Source organism: Heterodontus francisci, chromosome 15 (genome assembly GCF_036365525.1).
Source record: "Heterodontus francisci isolate sHetFra1 chromosome 15, sHetFra1.hap1, whole genome shotgun sequence".
Taxonomy (NCBI): Eukaryota; Metazoa; Chordata; class Chondrichthyes; order Heterodontiformes; family Heterodontidae; genus Heterodontus; species Heterodontus francisci.
In genome coordinates, this window is record NC_090385.1 from 21,573,086 (window position 1) to 21,592,406 (window position 19,321).

At 44.6% G+C, this 19,321-nt stretch overlaps 1 protein-coding gene across 1 annotated transcript in view; it reads right to left on the reverse strand.

Annotated features, from left to right (window-relative positions):
- The window catches only part of LOC137377530 (phosphatidylinositol 3,4,5-trisphosphate 5-phosphatase 2-like), a 178,513-nt gene that overhangs the window by 41,437 nt on the left and 117,755 nt on the right, over window positions 1-19,321 (reverse strand). Inside the window, exons 14-18 of the mRNA XM_068047218.1 lie at window positions 18,636-18,753; window positions 14,997-15,093; window positions 12,370-12,508; window positions 6,101-6,200; window positions 3,148-3,236 (exon numbers count right to left, since the gene is read on the reverse strand). Coding sequence (XP_067903319.1) covers window positions 3,148-3,236; window positions 6,101-6,200; window positions 12,370-12,508; window positions 14,997-15,093; window positions 18,636-18,753 — 543 coding nt within the window. The remainder of the gene's footprint in view (window positions 1-3,147; window positions 3,237-6,100; window positions 6,201-12,369; window positions 12,509-14,996; window positions 15,094-18,635; window positions 18,754-19,321) is intronic.

Genomic DNA, 19,321 nt, shown 5'->3' on the forward strand with positions numbered 1-19,321 from the left:
TCTACAGTTCTTGCACATCTCTGTGATTTCCCAGCAGATTTGCTTCTCTCTTTCTCATACCATTTGGAGGCCTATACAATATCCCCTTTTTGCTTCTCATCTCTGACTATATACATTCTCTCTTTGCCCTCTCAAAGATATCCACCCTTTCCAACACTGCAATGTCTTGCCTAATGAGTACTGCCACCCTCACCTCCCTTTTTTTCCTTCCCTATCTTTTCTGAACACTTTGTATCCTTGAATATTAAATGTGCAGTCCTCACCATTTTTATGCCTCATTTCCATTATTGCCATTACATCATATTCCCACACAGCTAATTATGCTTGCAGCTCACCAACCTTATTCACCACACTTTGTGCTTTTACTTACATGCATTGTAAACCTGTCTTTGTATTCCTTGTAGTCCTTCTTAATCTGTTCCTATCTAATATGGTACTACTTCCCTCTTTAGTACTATCCAACACTCTCACTCTCTTATGCACCTTATTCTTCTTTATTACTTCTGCATGCTGGTGCCCCTCCCCAACCACAATAGTGAACCTCCCCCGAGCACATTGGTCCCAGTCTTGTGGATGTGCAACCCGTACCTTTTGAATAGGTGCCCTCCTGACCCAGAACTGGCCTCACTATCCCAAGAATCTGAAGCCCTCCCTCCTGCGCCATGCCTCAAGCCACCCAATCTATTCTCCTCATCTTCCTATTTCTACTCTCGCTAATGCTTGGCACTGGGAGTAATCCACGGATTACTACCTTTGAGCTCCTACTTTTTAAACTTCCTCCCTAGCACCTGAAAATCTGACCATAGGACCTCTATGCCTTCTTTGTATTTTAAAGTCCTATTATTTTCTCCATTACCTTTTTGTCTTACTCATATTAAATCTATATAGTTCCTCCCTTTGGCTTATCTTTAGGTTCCCTTCCAGTACAAACTGTTTGCCCTCTTCTGCCACAGTGAAAGCAAAACCAAATTACTCATGTTAACAAGTCTGCTCCATTATGGTCTTGCCTACATCAGCCTTTAATAGGCCCATAGTCCCTTTTACCACTCTCTTTCTCTTAACATATTTCATAAACACCTTTGCTGAAAGCTTTACAACACTTTATTCACCCATTATTACATTTCTTGTATAGCTTTGTTGCTTTTTACAGCCTTCACAATTTGCTGGATTTCTGTCAGTCTTGCATTTGTTTAAGCCTTTTCTTTTACCTTAATATGCTTTCTTACCTCATTTATCGACCGTGTTTGCTTAACCAAATGGTAAAGTCTTTGCCTTTTAGAGGTATATACTGGTTTTGTACCATGTGTCTGTAGGTTTACCCATTAACAACCTCGCCCAGTTTACTGTGGTCAATTCATTTCGAATTCCTCCAAAGGTTGCCTTGTTTAAATTTAAAGCCTTACTTTGAGACTCGCCATCCTCCCTCTCAAACTAATGTCAATTCAATCATATGATGGGCACTATTCGCAAGATGTTCACTTACTGACAGATTGTTCTATAATTCTGGTATGTTACTAATTAATAAATCTAATATAGCCTGTTCTCGTCAGTTCTAAAACAACATGATTTTGATAGAAAGTAAAATCAGATAGGGAGTCCAATCAGTGTTACGCTTGATCCCGTCGGTTTCCTGACAGGTTTGGGTTGTGGGGGGGTGTGGATGGGGGGTTGGGGTGGGGCAGTTTTAACAGTTAGGTTAAAATAGCTTCCATATTGTTCTAGAATAGTCTCAAATATATTCTAGAAATTCATTGTTCTTACAAGTTGAGCTGTTCTGCTTCTCCCCTCACTGTGAAAGTTAAAATCTCCCATTAGAATCATGTTGTTTTTGTTATATGCTTAGCAGATCGCCAGATTTATACTTGCCCCCACTACATCATTCCTATCAAGAGGTCTGTAGACAACTCTCACCCAAGTCTTGCATCCTTTGCTGTTCCTTAACTCTATCCAATAGTGGTTCCACTGCCTGATCACCCTGATTGGAATCCCTTCTTTTTACTGCTGTCATTCTGTCTTTTATCAATATTGCTACTTTCCCTCTATTTCTTGCCCAATTTCCCTTCCTTTTCTAAAGATTTGATAGTCTGTAATATTTAGATCCCAAACATGCTCAGATACTAACCAGGAACGGAATTTTATTGCCCAACCCCCGCCCCACCCCCCCCCCCCCCACCCCCACGGCAGCAGGTTGGTGGCAGGGTGGGGGGGAGGGGCCATAAAATTGAGCAGGAGGCAGGGGATGCCGTTCCTGTGCCTTCCTCCCCCGCTGCAATTTTACACGGGGCTGCGGTGGCGAGAAACAGCCTGCCCACCCCAGGTCAATCAGGACTCTCAATTGGCCAATTAACCGCCACTTTAGGGCCTCCTCCCACTGCCGCTGGTATTTTACCAGCGGGTGGCTCTGGTGCCCAGAACGCTGCCAGGTAAAACGTGGTGGCCTTCTTGTAGGCCGGGGGGTTGGGGGGGGCCTCCTGATTAGACACCCTGTGCCTCACAAAGGGCCTCCCCCACGTCCCAACTGTGCCCATTGCAGAACACACCCCAACCACACCCCCCCCCCCCCCCCCCAAACAACCCCACGCCTCGCCAGGGCCCGGCCGATTGTGCTCGGCGAGGCCCCAGAAACCGACCATCTTTCTAAGGCCATCGTCCCTCTTGCTTTCATTGGCTGGGTGCAGTTCCAGCAGTAGTCATCATTCCTGGTGGCATTGCTGGGACTAACAGCTGCCACCCACTTGATTGGCCGGCAGCTCCATTAGGCGGGATTTACTGCCACAAGGAGGTGGAAGTCCCGCCCAAGGCCAATTAAGGGCCTGGGGAGTGTAATATCTCGGCATGGCTCTCCAGGCCCAGCGGCGATGGGCTTGCCCCCTGACCTTTTGCTGGTGGGCAGGGCCTCTTGCCCAAAGTAAAATTCCAGCCCAGGTATCTGTAATGCCTACTGCATCATGCCTTGGAAGTTGAATTTGTTCTTCAAACTCATTTGTTTTATCCCTTAAGCTATATGAAAGTCTAATTCATGGAGCTGTCCTCGTGTTGCCCCTATGCTCCATAGGTCTTTTTCTCACACTTTTTGACTTACTGTGTGAATGATGTGTTTGTGCAGGGAATAAAAATTAGGAAAATAAGCAGCCTGATGTTACTTACCCCAGTGGTTTTATGCTTCTGCCATGAGTAAATGTCTCTGGTGTTGCGTTCATATCGATAGGTAGGTGGGAAAGTAATTTCTTCCTCAACTGTCAGATGTGGAAAAGAAGATTGAGAACACAATGTCACAAGTGCAGTGCCTTTGTCCAGTATTTAACTATGGGAGGGTTAATGTTCCAGGTCTATGATCCTTTATCACAGGCCTGAAACCTTCAGCCTACCATAATTCTGAGGATGGACCATAGACCTGGAACATTAACCCTCCCTTCTTCTCTCCACATATGCTGCCTGACCTGTTGAGTATTTTCAGTCTTTTCTGTTTTTATTGCAGATTTCCAGCATCTTCAGTATTTTTGTTTTGTTTCATTATGTACTTATGATGTCTAGTTTAATAGTGTCATGAAGACCCCACCTGCCACGAATGAGGCTTTTAATTTAGTCATATGAAACATTAATTTTAAACTATTGCTGGACTGAAAAAATGACTTGTTTAAAGAGATCACAACAGTGGCTGAAAATATTTGCATTCTAAGAGACAGTTGCCTGGAGAAGACAATGGAACTGCTCCCCAATCCAATTAACCCAAATGGATTTTGATCACCAAACACTGAATGTGTAAAAAGCCAGCATTCCATTCCCCCCACTGAGGATGTCTGCTAAGATGAAGAATCCACATAAACGCAGGAGAGTTTGTTTTTAAAAAAAGCTGTTCACAGGATGAACCTGCTGGCCCAGATTTGGTTTTGAATTGTGTTCACAGAACAGTTTGAGTCAGACAGCAATTTGAAGACAAAAGAGAAGGAAGGTCTCTCTCTGACTCTCTGTCTCACACACACACGAATTTCCAGATCCACTGAAGCCACATAAACCTCAATAGAAAAGACTCCTCCATCGAAACTAGTTTGAAAGCGTGCACTGGGCCCCAACGAAATGGAAAGATTTAACTGCAATCAAAGACTCTACATTGAACTCAAAGGACAGTAAATTAACTCCAGCTATTGCTTCAAACTTTTCCCCTGTATTCTTTCTCCGTTTCTGTCTCGAGCTGCGTGTGTATTTATTGCATATGCATGCTGGCGTGGCCGCGTCGTGTATTTTTAGTAGTTTTAACCGAATTAGAGTTTTAAGGTTAATAAATTTACACCTTTCTTGTTTAAATCTAAGAAAACCTGTCTGGTTGATTTCCTTGCCATTACAATTGGAGAGCAGTGAGCAAGGACTCACTGAGAGGGAAGCTAAAACACGGTGTTTTAAAAATTAAACCCTGTTATGGACAAACCAGGAAAAAGGCTGAGAAGGAACCCCTAGTCCCCTTTCTTACCTGATCATAACAATAGCATTAGGGAACATTGTTACACTATACAAGAGAATCATTGACCGAAGTACACAAGGCAGTGGCGGATATACTATATATGGTAAAATAACATGCCATATACATTATGTGAATGTTTCCACTCATACAATGATATATAAATATATGTCCTAAATTCATATAAAAGATGTATATCATACAGCATTCCTTTCAGTTATGGTCACTGCATCACAGGAATGATGTGATCAGATGAGAGAGGGTGCAGAGGAGATTTAGAAGTATATTGCCAGGAATGGAGAATATGAGGAAAGATTGGATAGGCCGGGCTTGTTTGGAATAGAGGAGGCTGAGGGGTGATTAATTGATGTATATAAAATTATGAGGGGACTTGATAGAGTAGATAGGAAGGGCCTCTTTCCCTTAGCAGAGAGGTCAATAACCAGGGGGCATAGATTTAAAGTAATTGACAGAAGGGTTAGAGGGGAGTTTAGGAGTAATTTTTTCACCCAGAGTGTTGTGGGGGGTCTGGAACTCACAGCCTGAAAGGGTGGTACAGGCAGATACCTGCATCGCATTTAAATATATTTAGATAGGTACTTGAAGTGCTATAACCTACAGGGCTACGGACCAAGAACTTGAAAGTACAATTAGACTGGATAGCTCTTTTTCAGCCAGCACAGAACGATAGTCTGAATGGCTTCTTTCCCTGCTGTAAAATTTTACGTTTCTATTACACATGAAGATGAATGAAATTTGTACTGGTAAAACGTGCCCTTTGTATAGTTGCTGTGTCCACTGAAGATGTGAGACAAATTAATATGGGAAGTCTCCATTATTCCCTCCAAAACGCTTCATTCTTTCTAAAGCCCAAATCTATTCTGCACCTATCTACTGTTTCCAGTTCTGGAGATTCTCTTCTATAATACCTATCTTACATGTCTGGACAGGATACAATAAAAAAACGCTTAGCTGATTATCTCTGGACTGTTGTTGTAACTGTTCTCGCCTTAATACTTAAGATGCTCCTCTGTATTATCCCTTAAATTCCTTCCAAGCTCCACGTAAAGAACCCTACAACTTACTTCTCCCCCGAATCCTCACTGTGTTGAAAATAACTAAATGTAATGTCCTGCTCTAACTTCTTCTTTGTGAGGATCTCAAAACCGTGCATCTCCTGAATTTTGTCAGTCTTTCCTTCCTATGCTTTTAGAACCTATGATGAGTTTCACATAACTACAATCTCTTGATATACCAGAGTTTTACCATACTTTTTTCCCCTCAATTTTAGTGGTGTTGGCTCTTCATCTAGGTTTCTCCCTGGAACAATTGAATTTGACTATGTAGTGTACAAACCACCCTTTGCCACTATAAACTAGTCCTTAAAATGCAACTACTGGTCCACAAAATATTCAACCATGCAGCCACCACCCAAAAATAAGATATGTAGGATAGAATTTCCAGAGTTGGTCTTGGGGCGGTGTTGGTGTTGGGGGTTCTACTAAATGTTAACTGTAACTTTGGCGGAAGATCTGCAGAAAGCCCAGAAAAACAGCACAAATGCCATTTACACCATGGTGGTAGCTTATATATTTTAACACAACACGTGGCAAGTTAATACATTGGAATCAGAGATTTACTTACAGAATTTCAGGAACACCTTCCTTTTCTCTTGCTCCAGGTTCAGTTGGTCAACACTCAATAATGGCTCAAACTCCTTTTTGCTGATATGACTCAAAATATCCTGAGTGATAAAGTATTCAATTTGTAAGTTTCTCTTCATTGGACTGATTGTCCCCCCCCAAAAAAAAACTTATGCTCTAATTGCACCCCACCAACTGCCATCATTTTATCGTCCATCACCTCTCACCCAGCCATGCACCAGCTATTTTTCACAGTCAGTAATGGACACAATGTGCTGAGTTTTCTTTCAGCTGCGGAGATGGGATTGGAGGTGGGCTGGCCATCAATGTCCCGCTACCAGCTGGTGCGCTGATTTGGTGGCATGTTCCCGCCTCCTGGCCATTTTGGAAGAGCCTGCTTTAGCAGGGTGATGGCTACCCACCCAAGAGTGACAGATGACCATTTTAAGCCAACTAAAAGGGCCTGTTAAGGCCACTGTCCCATTGCCAACAGGAATTTTCCAGTCGACATGCGGGCCCCCTACTGAAGCTATAACCCGGCTGATGAAGGGAGGCGGCCTCCCGGCGGCAGACCTGGGAGGGGTGGGGGGGGGGGGGGGGGGTGGGTGGTCATCGATCCATCATTAAGATGAAGCCCACCCTGTAGTCACGATAACCATAGAGCTACAGCTATTGCTGCAGGCTGGTCTGTGAAGGGGTTTCCCCTCCACAGTGATGTCGAGCAGCTGTGGCCACTTCTAATTTTAATATTTTGAAGATTCTTCAGAGAGCGCTTCCATTTGAGGTTCCCTCTCTTTCTCCTACCTACATCAGCAGCACCTACCTCTGGTGGTGGGACTGCCGATCTTTTAGGACTGGAGGGCCTCCTATTAATCTTCCAGCCTTGGGAGCCCACCCAGCACCCATAATTGGGCGGCAAACATGCCATCTGGCTACTAATTGGTCAGCCTCAGGTGCCAACAAGGTGCAGGGCCAAGACCAGAAATACTCCAACTCTAGGCTCCCGACCCAAAAATGTAAATTCATCCCAATGGGGCCCAGAGCAATTCTGGCAGATCTCCAGCTCAGGCAACAGAAAATGGGGCTGAGCCCAGTTGCACCAGGGATCTGGCCCCTAGTTTACCTACTGCCATTTTCTGGAAAAAGATCATGGGTGAATCTTCTGTTTGCCTTCCACCCGCTGGCAAAAGGGGAGGAATCCCACTCTTTACATCCACTGTGGGCCTCAGCAGAATTCACACCAGCTGGCAACTAGTGTGACTTCTGCCAAAGCCTGCAAAAAAGCCTCAAACCTTTACAGCTATAAGAAAACAGTAGTTTTAATAATATAACCATAAGAAAGAGTAATTCTGAGAATATTGTTGAAAGTCTAGAAATAATAGTTCCAGAAGAAATGCTGAGACTGTTCCCTAGCAATAAGGTTTCTCTCTCTCTCTGTCCCAAGTTCAAGGAACTCTGCAACCCTTGAAGGAAGATAACAAAGATACAGCACAGTCTATTGTCCATTGTTCTCAGAAGGGGGTTATCTAGGTCACATAGCTTCTTCAGTCACAGGCCAGCATGGAAACATTCTGGGCTTGATAAGATGGAGCCTTGTGCCCTTTAAATGGATGAGATGTTCTCACAAGAGATAAGCAAGGAGGTGATCTCAGGGCCAAGAAGAGGCTGAAAAGGAGGCGTCTACCTTGAATTTTGTCCCTTGGTAATTGGACAATTGAATGGAAAGAAGTGATTGAACGAGTGATTGACATGAGACACACACCAAGCCCTAAAAATGAAGTATATAAATGGGCAGTTTAAAAGAAAAAATCACGGACGAAGGGAGGAAACTCTTTAGGGTTCCTAGCTTTAACTTGACACCCCGATCAGCCTAACAGCATGCAAAAGATCGTTACAGCAGGCAGTAGAGCCTAGGCATTCTTGTTGTGATATCGCTTTAATAATGTAAGTACGCCACACAGTATGACAGGAAGTGATGTCACTCAGCATGTGATCAGTTAGTTGGAGTTGAGCAAGACACCGAGTCATACATGTAAGACAGAGCTCTCTTGTAAATGTGTTACTCTACAAATAAAGAACGCACAGTTATGACCACTCAACTTAAGATTGTTCGGTATTGTATTGCTACATAAAAGCAATAACGCAAAATGGTAGCAGTGTGTAGTCTCTGAACAATCACACCCTCAACGACATCACAGCAGTGTGTGATCTCCGAAGCAGCACACTATTTGCAACATGATGATTGTGACATGCAGGGAAGATCAGGGAGGCCAAGGGACAGTACCCATGGGGACCAGCAATCTCAGGCAGGACACTGAGACCAGCGACCTCTCCTGTCGTAGTCAAACACAAACAGGGCAGTGCAACTCATTGTTGGGGCGGTGGCGATTTGGCACGCGCAATTTCAACAGCCTTCCATAAAGTGGGTACTCAAGACACAGAGAGTGCACAAAGGGGGTTATTCAGATCTCTGGTGGCCAGAAAAAAAACCAGTGGAAATTGGGTGGAATCATGCTTGGAAACAGCGAGCAAGGTCGGTTCTCGTTGAGGCGGCGGATCGCCATCGCCATTACATGCCGGGTGTTTTCCTGCCATTAGTGCTTTATAGGCAGGGCCTTCCCGATCGCATGCAGAAAGCCCATGCTGAAGGTACAGGCTGTGTATATGGCTGAAGCTTGATGCTACAGACGCATAGACCTGCAAGTTTTTTTCCCTTCAGGGAAAGGCCCGAGAGAAAAAGAAATGCTGCAATTTAAAGGGTAAACCTCCAGCTGCAATTTTGATATTGGGAATTTGACACTGTTGTGGGATAACCTTAAGAAGGGAACACCTTAAAAGCAGACCACTTTAAGAGCTGTAAGTGAAAGTCACTAGTGGAAGTGATGTTGTGTCACACATGACCAGAGAGTTGTGGGTGGAGCCCACCAGAGTAAGATGCGTGTAGATGTGCTCATGCAGTAACTATTTGTATATGTATGTTCTAGTTAAGTATAATAAAACCCACGTCTTCTTGGACGTTGCTTGTAGTCCTGTGAATCTTACAATAGTTCACAAACTAAGTAATAATAGAGGCATCATGAACACTAAATATCCTTCCATAAATTGGAGAGCCCAAGACCTCCTTCATGAGTTTCAACTTTTTAAACAACGGATGAGTTGTGCATTTTGGATCTGGCTGTCACGCAGCTGGAAAAATAAGCAGCCAAGATAGAAATAGCAATCAGTAATGATTGGGTCCACCAGATTAACACCTTGGGACTTTATGAAACAGAGCAGAAGGACCCAGCGAGACTATGGTCTACATTAGAGAACCAGCTCAAGGTCATGATTAATTTCAGAATTCACTGCCTGGAGCTGATGACATACAGGCAGCAATCAAGGGCGACCATTGATCAATTCATGAACAGGTGCCACGAGAAAGACAAACTCTGTGACTTCTCAGAGGTGGAATTATCAGAATACATTATGGAGTTGATGATTGCATCTATCCTGATAGAAGCTTTTCAGAAAGAGCTACTAGACAAGGAAAAGGGTACGATGTTGAAAGTCTCAAGAGAAGGCAGGAAGTTTGAAGCAATTGCTGCAAGTAGGCATTGCCTATGGGCATTTGGTACTACAGCTATTGATGAGGTAACCAGGACACCTCAGCCAGACAAGATATGTGGCAGGTGCCGCCCGATGCACCAACCAAGGAGTTGTCCCACCTTCATGGACAACTGCAAGATGTGTGGCAAGAAAGGGCATTGGGCAAGGCTATGCAAGAGCGCCAATAATGGAAAATTGGCTGGGAGTCACAGCAGACCGCGACCTGATAGGAATCAGACAACGCCTGGTGGAAGAAATAGGGATACATCTACCAAAAGCCAAATCAAACGTAGACATGTCCACAGACTGACAATGATGTGAATAACATGCAGGGCACTGAAGGTGAGCAAGCCTTCTACACAGTAACTCTTACACATCAAATGGATGTGGTTACACAGAGGGAACTGTTCACAAACATTGCGTGCCCAGATAAAAGTGGTCAACATACGTTGAGGTTCAAGGTTGATACAGGGGCAAGTACAAACATTTTGCTGCTGCAAATAGTTAAGAACCTGTATCTGGCGAGATGGAAAGCCAAGATACAACCGACAAAGACAAGACAAACCACGTACAGTGGTACACCAATCATCTGCACAGGTACTCTTAGGTTGAAGTGCAGGTATGGAACCTCTGTTTGGTCACAACAGGTTTTCTACATTGTTGACATAGATGGTTCAGCAGTTGCAGGCCTACCGACATGTAGCGAGCTCCATATCGTGACAATCAATGGGGTCAGCAGTGTGCTGAGGAAACACGGCCAGACAAGTGCAACCCTATAGAGTCCATCCAAGGTTTGCAAAGAATGGTACACACGGTCAAGTCCTTGATTGTGCAGTATCAAGAAGTTGAACAGGATCTACATATAGCCACCTTACAGCTGAAGGCAACACCCTGCCAAAATCATATTTGGAAGACAGGTTAAGACAACACTTCCAATTCATCATCCCATGAAATCCTCCTCAGTACTAGTTAGGCTACTAGCAAAACAAGAAAAGATGAGGATGACACACATTAAGCACATGGGTGTGGATCTACCACCATTACAGATAGGGCAGGAAGTCAGGGTAATTCATCCACAAGAAAAAATGTGGTTACCTGCAGAAGTGTCCAAAGTCTGCAATGAACCAAGATCTTATGAAGTAACCATCCCCAACAGAGCAGTGCTAAGAATAAACCGAAGTCAGCAGAGCGAGCTAGGTAACAACACTGTGCCTGGCAATCCTATTGCATCAAAAACATGGTCACACTCAGACCTGCAGAATGTCGCAAATGAAAACGACCAGCAGAACAATCAAGCAACAGGATGACTGTCAGAATACACACCAAAGTCAAGTGGTGGGGCAGCACAGTGGCGCAGTGGTTAGCACCGCAGCCTCACATCTCCAGCGATCCGGGTTCAGTCCTGGGTACTGCCTGTGCGGAGTTTGCAAGTTCTCCCTGTGTCTGCGTGGGTTTCCGCCGGGTGCTTTGGTTTCCTCCCACAGCCAAAGACTTGCAGGTTGATAGGTAAATTGGCCATTATAAATTGCCCCTAGTGTAGGTAGGTGGTAGGGAATATGGGGTTAATGTAGGATTAGTATAAAATGGGTGGTTGTTGGTCAGCACAGAATTGGTGGGCCGAAGGGCCTGTTTCAGTGCTGTAACTCTAAATAAATAAATAAAAATAAAGAAAGCTGATAAACCTAGTTCTCCATCAAGCTACACTGTGACAAGATTGAGTCGAGTCAGTAGACCACCTGTATGGTTCAGAGACACTTGACTAAAGAACATTACAGTCAATACATGTGTAAATATTTTTCAAAGTTGTTTGATTCCATTATGCACATAGTTCATCTTTTGATGTCATTCAAAGCGTGTGATCAGTTAGTTGGAGTTGTGCAAGACATCTAGTCACATGTGTAAGACAGAGCTCTCGTGTAAATGTGTTACTCTACAAATAAAGAAACTACAGTTTTTGACCACTTAACTTACGCTTGTTTGGTATTGTATTGCTACATAAAAGCAAAATTGCAATAGTTCCATCTGTCTGATCCATGAAACATTCTCACCCGTTGTGGGATGTATGTCTACTATATCTATTCTGATTATGTGTTGTGTTTGAACTGTCACTTCTCAATAAACCACTTTAAACTAAACCACTTATAACTCTTCAACTCTTTTGAGTAGTCTGTTACCCCTGATCAAATCTTGCACTACTGGCTGACTTCTTCCACTGAGAGTAGAAGAACAGGGGATGTTTCTTCAGGGCCTCCTCTCTGCCAAACATAATGCTGCTCTAACATTTTCTAGCAAGCAGTCCTAATGCACCCATCCTGGCTACATAAATAATCCTCTCCCCAGTTATAGGGCAGGAATTACAGCCTAAGGCTACTGCGGGGGTTGGGGGGGAAGGGGGGCGTTGCGGGCAGGGTTATCCACTCTGTCAGACTTGAATTGAAAGCACAGACTTTGTACAAGTTTGGGTCCATTGAATAATTTGGCAGGGAAAGCCATTGTAAGAAATAATAGAAATGGGCACAAGAGGCAAGTAAATATGTTTTTGGAAGAGTGAATTGAGGAATGCAGTGAGAAGCCAGCATGGTCAAATTATAAGGAAACTAAAAGGCGACAATTGGTCTTTTCTGTTCCTACAACATTTGATATTCCTGAAACAAGGTTTCCAATAAAACAGAAAGTGAAACATACCTGAATATCCATATCTAGTCGATAGTTAAGGTCACCAAACCAGAAAATGTGGGTGAAGCGTAGAGCAATGTCAAAAGAACTGAGCTGTTTATCTCCCAGTGATAACAAACGGAGTATGTCCAGATAGTTCTGGTTTCGCCTGAAACAAAACCAACAGTGGAAGTTTACAACTAAGGAACAGCAGGCAGCTCAGTTTAAAGTTACAGGTTCCACCTGGTATTGCTACTCAGGATGAAGTCTTGGAATCATAGGCACACGTTGAATTTCGCAGCCTACGACCTGTGTGAAATCAGCAAAGCAACTGCTCCACTCAAAGAAAGGACCCAAGAAATTTTCAGTTTTTATTATTGTCGAACTGGGAGAAGCAGGATTATTCCTCCTGGGCCTGCAAAATAGCTCCAGCCCACTGGCGTCCTCCCTGCTCCCCATGCAACTTATCAGCTGGCACAGTGTAGGATCCAGATGATATCCCATTCTCCCTAACCCGACTTGCCAATTTGGTGCCCTTAGATCACTGATGGCATGATTGCCTTGGGTCTCGCACCAGCACATGAGCCATTTCTGTATTGATTTTATACCCAGTTTGGGAACAAGTTGACCTGCCCGGTCTAAAAGTTGCCCAAGCCAATGCAGGTTCATGTGCAATTCCAACCTAGTTTGGACATGCCAGATTGCTTTACAAAATTGGAGGTCTTACGACAACTTTATGCCAGACAAATGGGTGGCATTCAGTTGAACTTCTCCCCCACACTGATTAACAAGCACGATGCTGCACTGACAATAAAGCTGACTGAATACTATCGCTCCTAGACTCATGAAAAGTTGGACCAGAGTGGTGCTGCAGGCTGCATCACACATTCCTTCTTCCCACTGTGTAAATGTTTGGTCACGGACATCAGTAGAGAGAAAGCATGATGCAACGATCAGGTGCTTCCCCATGGGGAGAGAGGGAAAATTAAACAATGGTTCATGTCTACCCTGTTCAGAAAAAAAAGTCAGGTATCACCTCCATTTTCTCATCTTGCAACCCTATCTGTATTGAAAACCAACACTGTATAATGTTTTAGAAAAGGTAATTTATTGCTTGAAGGCAAGGAGGTCCATTGGGCTACATCTGATTTAGGATAAATTTAATTGTGAACAGGAGTGGTGATCATGTACAGAAAAGGTTACATTTATAGTCTGCACCACACTGGTGTCTAAGACATGCACTGATGGTACAGATAATGAGTGCTGTTTATATGGCTATTCTTTTTTTATATCCAAAATATACTTTATTCATAAAAATCTGTAAAAAATACATTACAAAACAGTTCCAAAAAGCACAAAGTCAAACAATACAAAGAGTGCAAAGGAGATCAGTTTCTTTCAATACAGGAGTGAGTTGCCTCACAACCCTTCCATTTCATTTTACACGCCATGTACATTTTACAGCAAACAAATATTTTCTGGCTACAGTTTGAGGGGTTTTTCATGGATCCAGCCCCTCAGTTCACCTTGGTGGGGGGGACCTTACACTGTGGTCTTTCCCCATTACGCCTTTGCCGTGGCTGCCCCAAGCTTTAGTGCGTCCCTCAGCATGTAGTCCTGGACCTTGGAATGTGCCAGTCTGCAACATTCAGTCGTGGACAACTCTTTGTGCTGGAAGATCAGCAAGTTTTAGGCAGACCAAAAGGCTTCTTTCACCGAATTGATAGTCCTCCAGCAGCAGTTGATGTTTATCTCAGTGTGCGTCCATGGGAACAGCCCATAGAGCACAGACTCCTGTGTTACAGAGCTGCTTGGGATGAACCTCGACAAAAACCACTGCATCTCTTTCCACACCTGCTTTGCAAAGACACATTCCAGAAAGAGGTGGGCAACCGTCTCTTCCCCACCACAGCCACCTCGAGGGTATTGTGCAGAGGGTGCGAGACTCCGGGCGCACAGGAAGGCTCTGACGGGGAGGGCTCTTCTTACCACCAGCCAAGCTATATCTTGGTGCTTGCTTGAAAGTTCTGGTGATGAGGCGTTCCGCCAAATGACTTTGGCAGTCTGCTCAGGGAACCATCCGACCAGATCCACCGTCTCCTTTTCCCGTAGGGCCTTGAGGACATTCCATGCAGACCACTGCCTGATGGATTGGTGGCCAAAGGTGTTATTCCGTAGAAACTTTTCCACGAAGGATAGGTGATACGGCACAGTCCAACTGGATGGAGCGTTCCACGGCAATGTGACCAGACCCATCCTTCGCAACACTGGGGACAGATAGAACCTCATATGGCTATTCTATCTGAGAAGTTAGAGAAATGAGAACCAACTCCTTTTCTGCCAAAAAGGCACATCTTGCCTTCAGACATGTTCCCCTTTAATATGATGTGCATTCAACCTACTCTGTTGGCACAGACATTTAATTCAGCTGGAGGTCAGTCATTAAAGGAGAGATTTTCCACTTCAGCAGTTCTCACCACACACCAGGAAACATTACACCCCTGCCTGGTGATTTTTCCATCCATTAATTTTAATGGACAGAAAATTACAGGCTGGTGTTGTGCAATTATCTCAGTTAAAATCCCACCTTATATTTCATCAGTGTGAAATATAGTAGCTGACTTTGATTAGCTGTTTAAATAAATGAATTCATGTACCTGAGGACTTTTTCACTACCAGATGTTAAGTGGCAATTGACAAAACCCAGGGATGTCCCATTAAATAGGAATGAAACACCAACGGCACCCTTATTACCTGCAAAGAAAAGATGTGCTAAGTAAGTCAAGTAAAATGGGTTTTGGCTAGACTATTAAAGGTTCAAATCTACAGGGATGAACTTGGTCTGTGTCGAAAGCACAAAACAGGCAACAGCAAATCGGCAACCCATTTTTAAACCATGCCCGATTTCCTTTTCCAAAAGGAAATACAGTGCAGTGTAATACGGACAACTGATTCACTGCCAAAGACCTGAGGGAACCAAGCCCTGTGGGGTGCAACAACTTGCCCAGATTATTTCAATGAGGCCCAAGGCTCAATTTTGGGCCAGCCTTGGGTCCCTCAGTTTAGGTGTGAACTGTCTACACAGCTCATGCCTGGACACAGGTTAACTTCTACCCCAATGAGTTCATCTGAATTCTTTGTAAACAATCTGGGAATTTTGAAGAGTATTTGTTTTGTGGCTTTCCACCTGCATTACAGTCATTTGCTCCTTATTATGTACCTGCCATTGCCTGGAATTTCCTCTGATCCCCTGCCTTATCTTCAGTGGAGGACTGGCAGAAACACCAGTGAAATAGGCAGTTTCTTTGGGGTTTCTGCAGATCTTCCATAGAAGTTATAATGGGAGATCAGACCACGGAAATGTGGTTGAGGGATGGGCAGGACTGGCACTCAATGTTCCGGGGGTACCGATGCTTCCGGCGTGACAGAGGTGGAGGTAAGAGAGGAGGGGGAGTTGCACTATTGATTAGGGAGGACATCATGGCAGTACTTAGAGAGGATAACATGGGGGGAATGTTCAGTGAGGCCATATGGGTAGAACTTAGAAATAAGAAAGGGGTGATCACTTTGATGGGATTATACTATAAGCCCCCCAATAGTCAGAGGGAAGTGGAGGAGCATATATGTAGGGAAATCACAGATAGGTGTAGGAATTATAGGGTTGTAATAATAGGTGATTTTAACTTCCCTAATATTGACTGGGACTGCCTTAGTGCTAAGGGATCAGATGGGGAAGAATTTGTTAAGTGTGTCCAGGATAGTTTTCTGAAGCAGTAAGTGGATGGCCCTACTAGAGAAGGGGGCTACACTCGACCTCCTCTTAGGAAATGAGGATGGGCAGGTAGTTGATATGTCAGTGGGGGAGCATTTTGGGACCAGTGACCATAACTCCATTAGCTTCAAGATAGTTATGGAAAAGGATAGGACAGGTCCTCAGGTTGAAGTCCTAAATTGAGGGAAGGCTAATTTCGATGGCATCAGACAGGAACTCTCAAAAGTTGAATGGGAGAGACTGTTTACAGGTAAAGGGGCGTCTGGCAAGTGGGAGGCTTTTAAAAGTGAGATAGGAAGAGTTCAGGGCCGGCATGTTCCTGTTAGATGGAAGGGCAAGGCTGGCAAGTTTAGGGAACCTTGGTTGACGAGGGATATTGAGGGTCTGGTCAGGACAAAGAAGGAGGCATATGTCAGGTATAGGCAGCTGGGATCAAGCAAGTCCCTCAAGGAGTATAGGGGATGTAGAACTACACTTAAGAAGGAAATTAGGAGGGCGAAAAGGGGCCATGAGATTTCCCTGGCAGATAAGATAAAGGAAAATCCTAAAAGATTCTATAAGTATGTTGAGAGTAAAAGGGTAGCTAGGGAGGGAGTAGGTCCCCTTAAGGATCAGTGTGGTAATCTATGTGTGGAGCCACAGGAAATGGGCGAGATCTTAAATGAATACTTCTCGTCTGTATTTACTGTGGAGAAGGTCATGGAAGCTAGTGAGTTCAAGGGAGGGAACAGTGATATCCTGGAGCATAACATTACAAAGGAGGTGGTGTTGGAGGTTTTGAAGCGCATTAAGGTGGATAAATCCCCAGGGCCTGACCAGGTGTATCCTAGAATGCTATGGGAAGCAAGGGAGGAGATTGCTGGGGCCTTGGCAGAGATTTTTGTATCATCGTTAGCCATGGGTGATGTACCGGAAGACTGGAGGATAGCTAATGTTGTGCCTTTATTTAAGAAGGGTAGCAGGGATAAGCCAGGGAACTACAGGCCGGTGAGCCTTACATCAGTGGTGGGAAAGTTATTGGAAGGGATTCTGAGGGACAGGATTTATATGCATTTGGAAAGGCATGGTCTGATTAGGGATAGTCAGCATGGCTTTGTGCGTGGGAAATCATGTCTCATGGAGGTGACCAAGAGGATTGACAAGGGCAGGGCGATGGATGTTGTCTACATGGACTTTAGCAAGGCCTTTGACAAGGTCCCGCATGGTAGGCTGGTGCAGAAGGTTCGAACACATGGGATCCAGGGTGAGCTAGCAAATTGGATACAAAATTGGCTTGGTGATAGGAGGCAGAGGGTGGTAGTGGAGGGTTGTTTTTCAGATTGGAGGTCAGTGACCAGTGGTGTGCCGCAGGGATCGGTGCTGGACCCTCTGTTGTTTGTCATATATATTAATGACTTGGATGTGAATGTAGGGGGCATGATTAGAAAGTTTGCAGATGACACCAAAATTGGTGGTATAGTGGACAGTGAAGAAGGTTGTCTCAGGTTACAACAGGATATAGATCAACTGGGAAAGTGGGCATGGGATTGGCAAATGGAATTTAACGCAGACAAGTGCGAAGTGATGCATTTTGGGAAGTTAAACCAGGGCAGGACATATACAATGAATGGCAGGGCCCTGGGGAGTGTTGTTGAGCAGAGAGATCTTGGGGTGCAAGTACATAGTTCCCGGAAAGTGGCAACACAGGTAGACAGGGTGGTGAAGAAGGCGTATGGCATGCTTGCCTTCATCGGCCGAGGCATTGAGTACAAGAGTTGGGACGTCATATTACAGTTGTACAAAACGTTGGTTAGGCTGCATTTGGAGTACTTTGTGCAGTTCTGGTCGCCGCACTACAGGAAAGATGTGATTAAGCTAGAGAGGGTGCAGAAAAGATTCACAAGGATGTTGCCTGGTTTGGAGGGCTTGAGTTATAAAGAGAGATTGGATAGCCTGGGTCTGTTTTCACCTGGAGCGCAGGAGGCTGAGAGGAGACATGATAGAGGTATATAAAATTATGAGAGGCATAGATAGGGTAGATAGCCAGGGTCTGTTTCCCATGGTAGGGGTGACATAGATTTGAGGTGAGAGGGAGGAGGTTTAAAGGGGATCAAAGGGGTAAATTTTTCACACAAAGAATAGTGGGCATCTGGAATGAGCTGCCTGAGGAAGTGGTGGAGGCAGGATCAGTAGCGACATTTAAGAGGCATCTGGACAGGTACTTGAATGAGCAAGGCATAGAGGGATATGGAATTAATGCAGGCAGGTGGGATTAGTATAGATAGGCATTATGGTCGGCATGGTCGGCATGGGCGCGGTGGGCCGAAGGGCCTGTTTCTATGCTGCACAACTCCATGACTCTAAGAACAGCTGCAGAAATTCCTGGTGAGGCTATCTAATTTTACAAGGTGAGGATCATCAGTCCTGGGCCATGGAACAGTTTTCACATTTCAGTCCAGTTCACTTCTAATTCTAGTTCCTGATAAGTTCCTAACACCATCTCCCTGTTTCAGCTCAGGGCATTTTCTACATCACAACCACTTACCAAATGTATTTGCTATTCCAGTTTTCACACTGGACATGTTGACGTGGCTGACTCGATTCTCATGATCTGGTTTAATCAACACCGCAATTTTAATACTCCACAGTGACTGTGTGGCAACCTACAATACAGACATGTTAGTGAATGACAGAAATGTGCTAGAAAATCCAAGGTACAGAGAGACATCTGGGTTGCCCACTCCACTCTTTAGTCTTTAGCTTAAGGAAAATTCCTGCCTCTTTGCACTGACTGGTTTTCAGCTCAAGAATGTGACGGTAAAATATCAACATTATTCCAGCTACTCAAACATCAGAAATACATCTGTAATAATACATCTGAAATATATGTTATAACCAGAAATGTTCCTGCAGGTGCTCCTAATCGGCAGATGATTGGCAGAAACACTTCATATTGATGCATGTGTGTTCTGAGTGGACAGGTACATTAATCTAACTATAAACTGAATTTTATGCTGGCAGGGGTGGGGGAGGGAGGGTCCCAACAACAGGCCAGAATGACAAGGGGAAACCCACCTTGGCTATTAACTGCCCGGCGCTGGAGTCCCCGTCCCTTTAAGGACTGGGAGCCCGCCTCGAAGAGCTGCCAGCAGCTCAGCAGTGCCACTGGGAACAGTGGCCACTGATAGTACTGCAGGAGGCCCAGGACCAGGAGAAGCGCACTGATGGGGT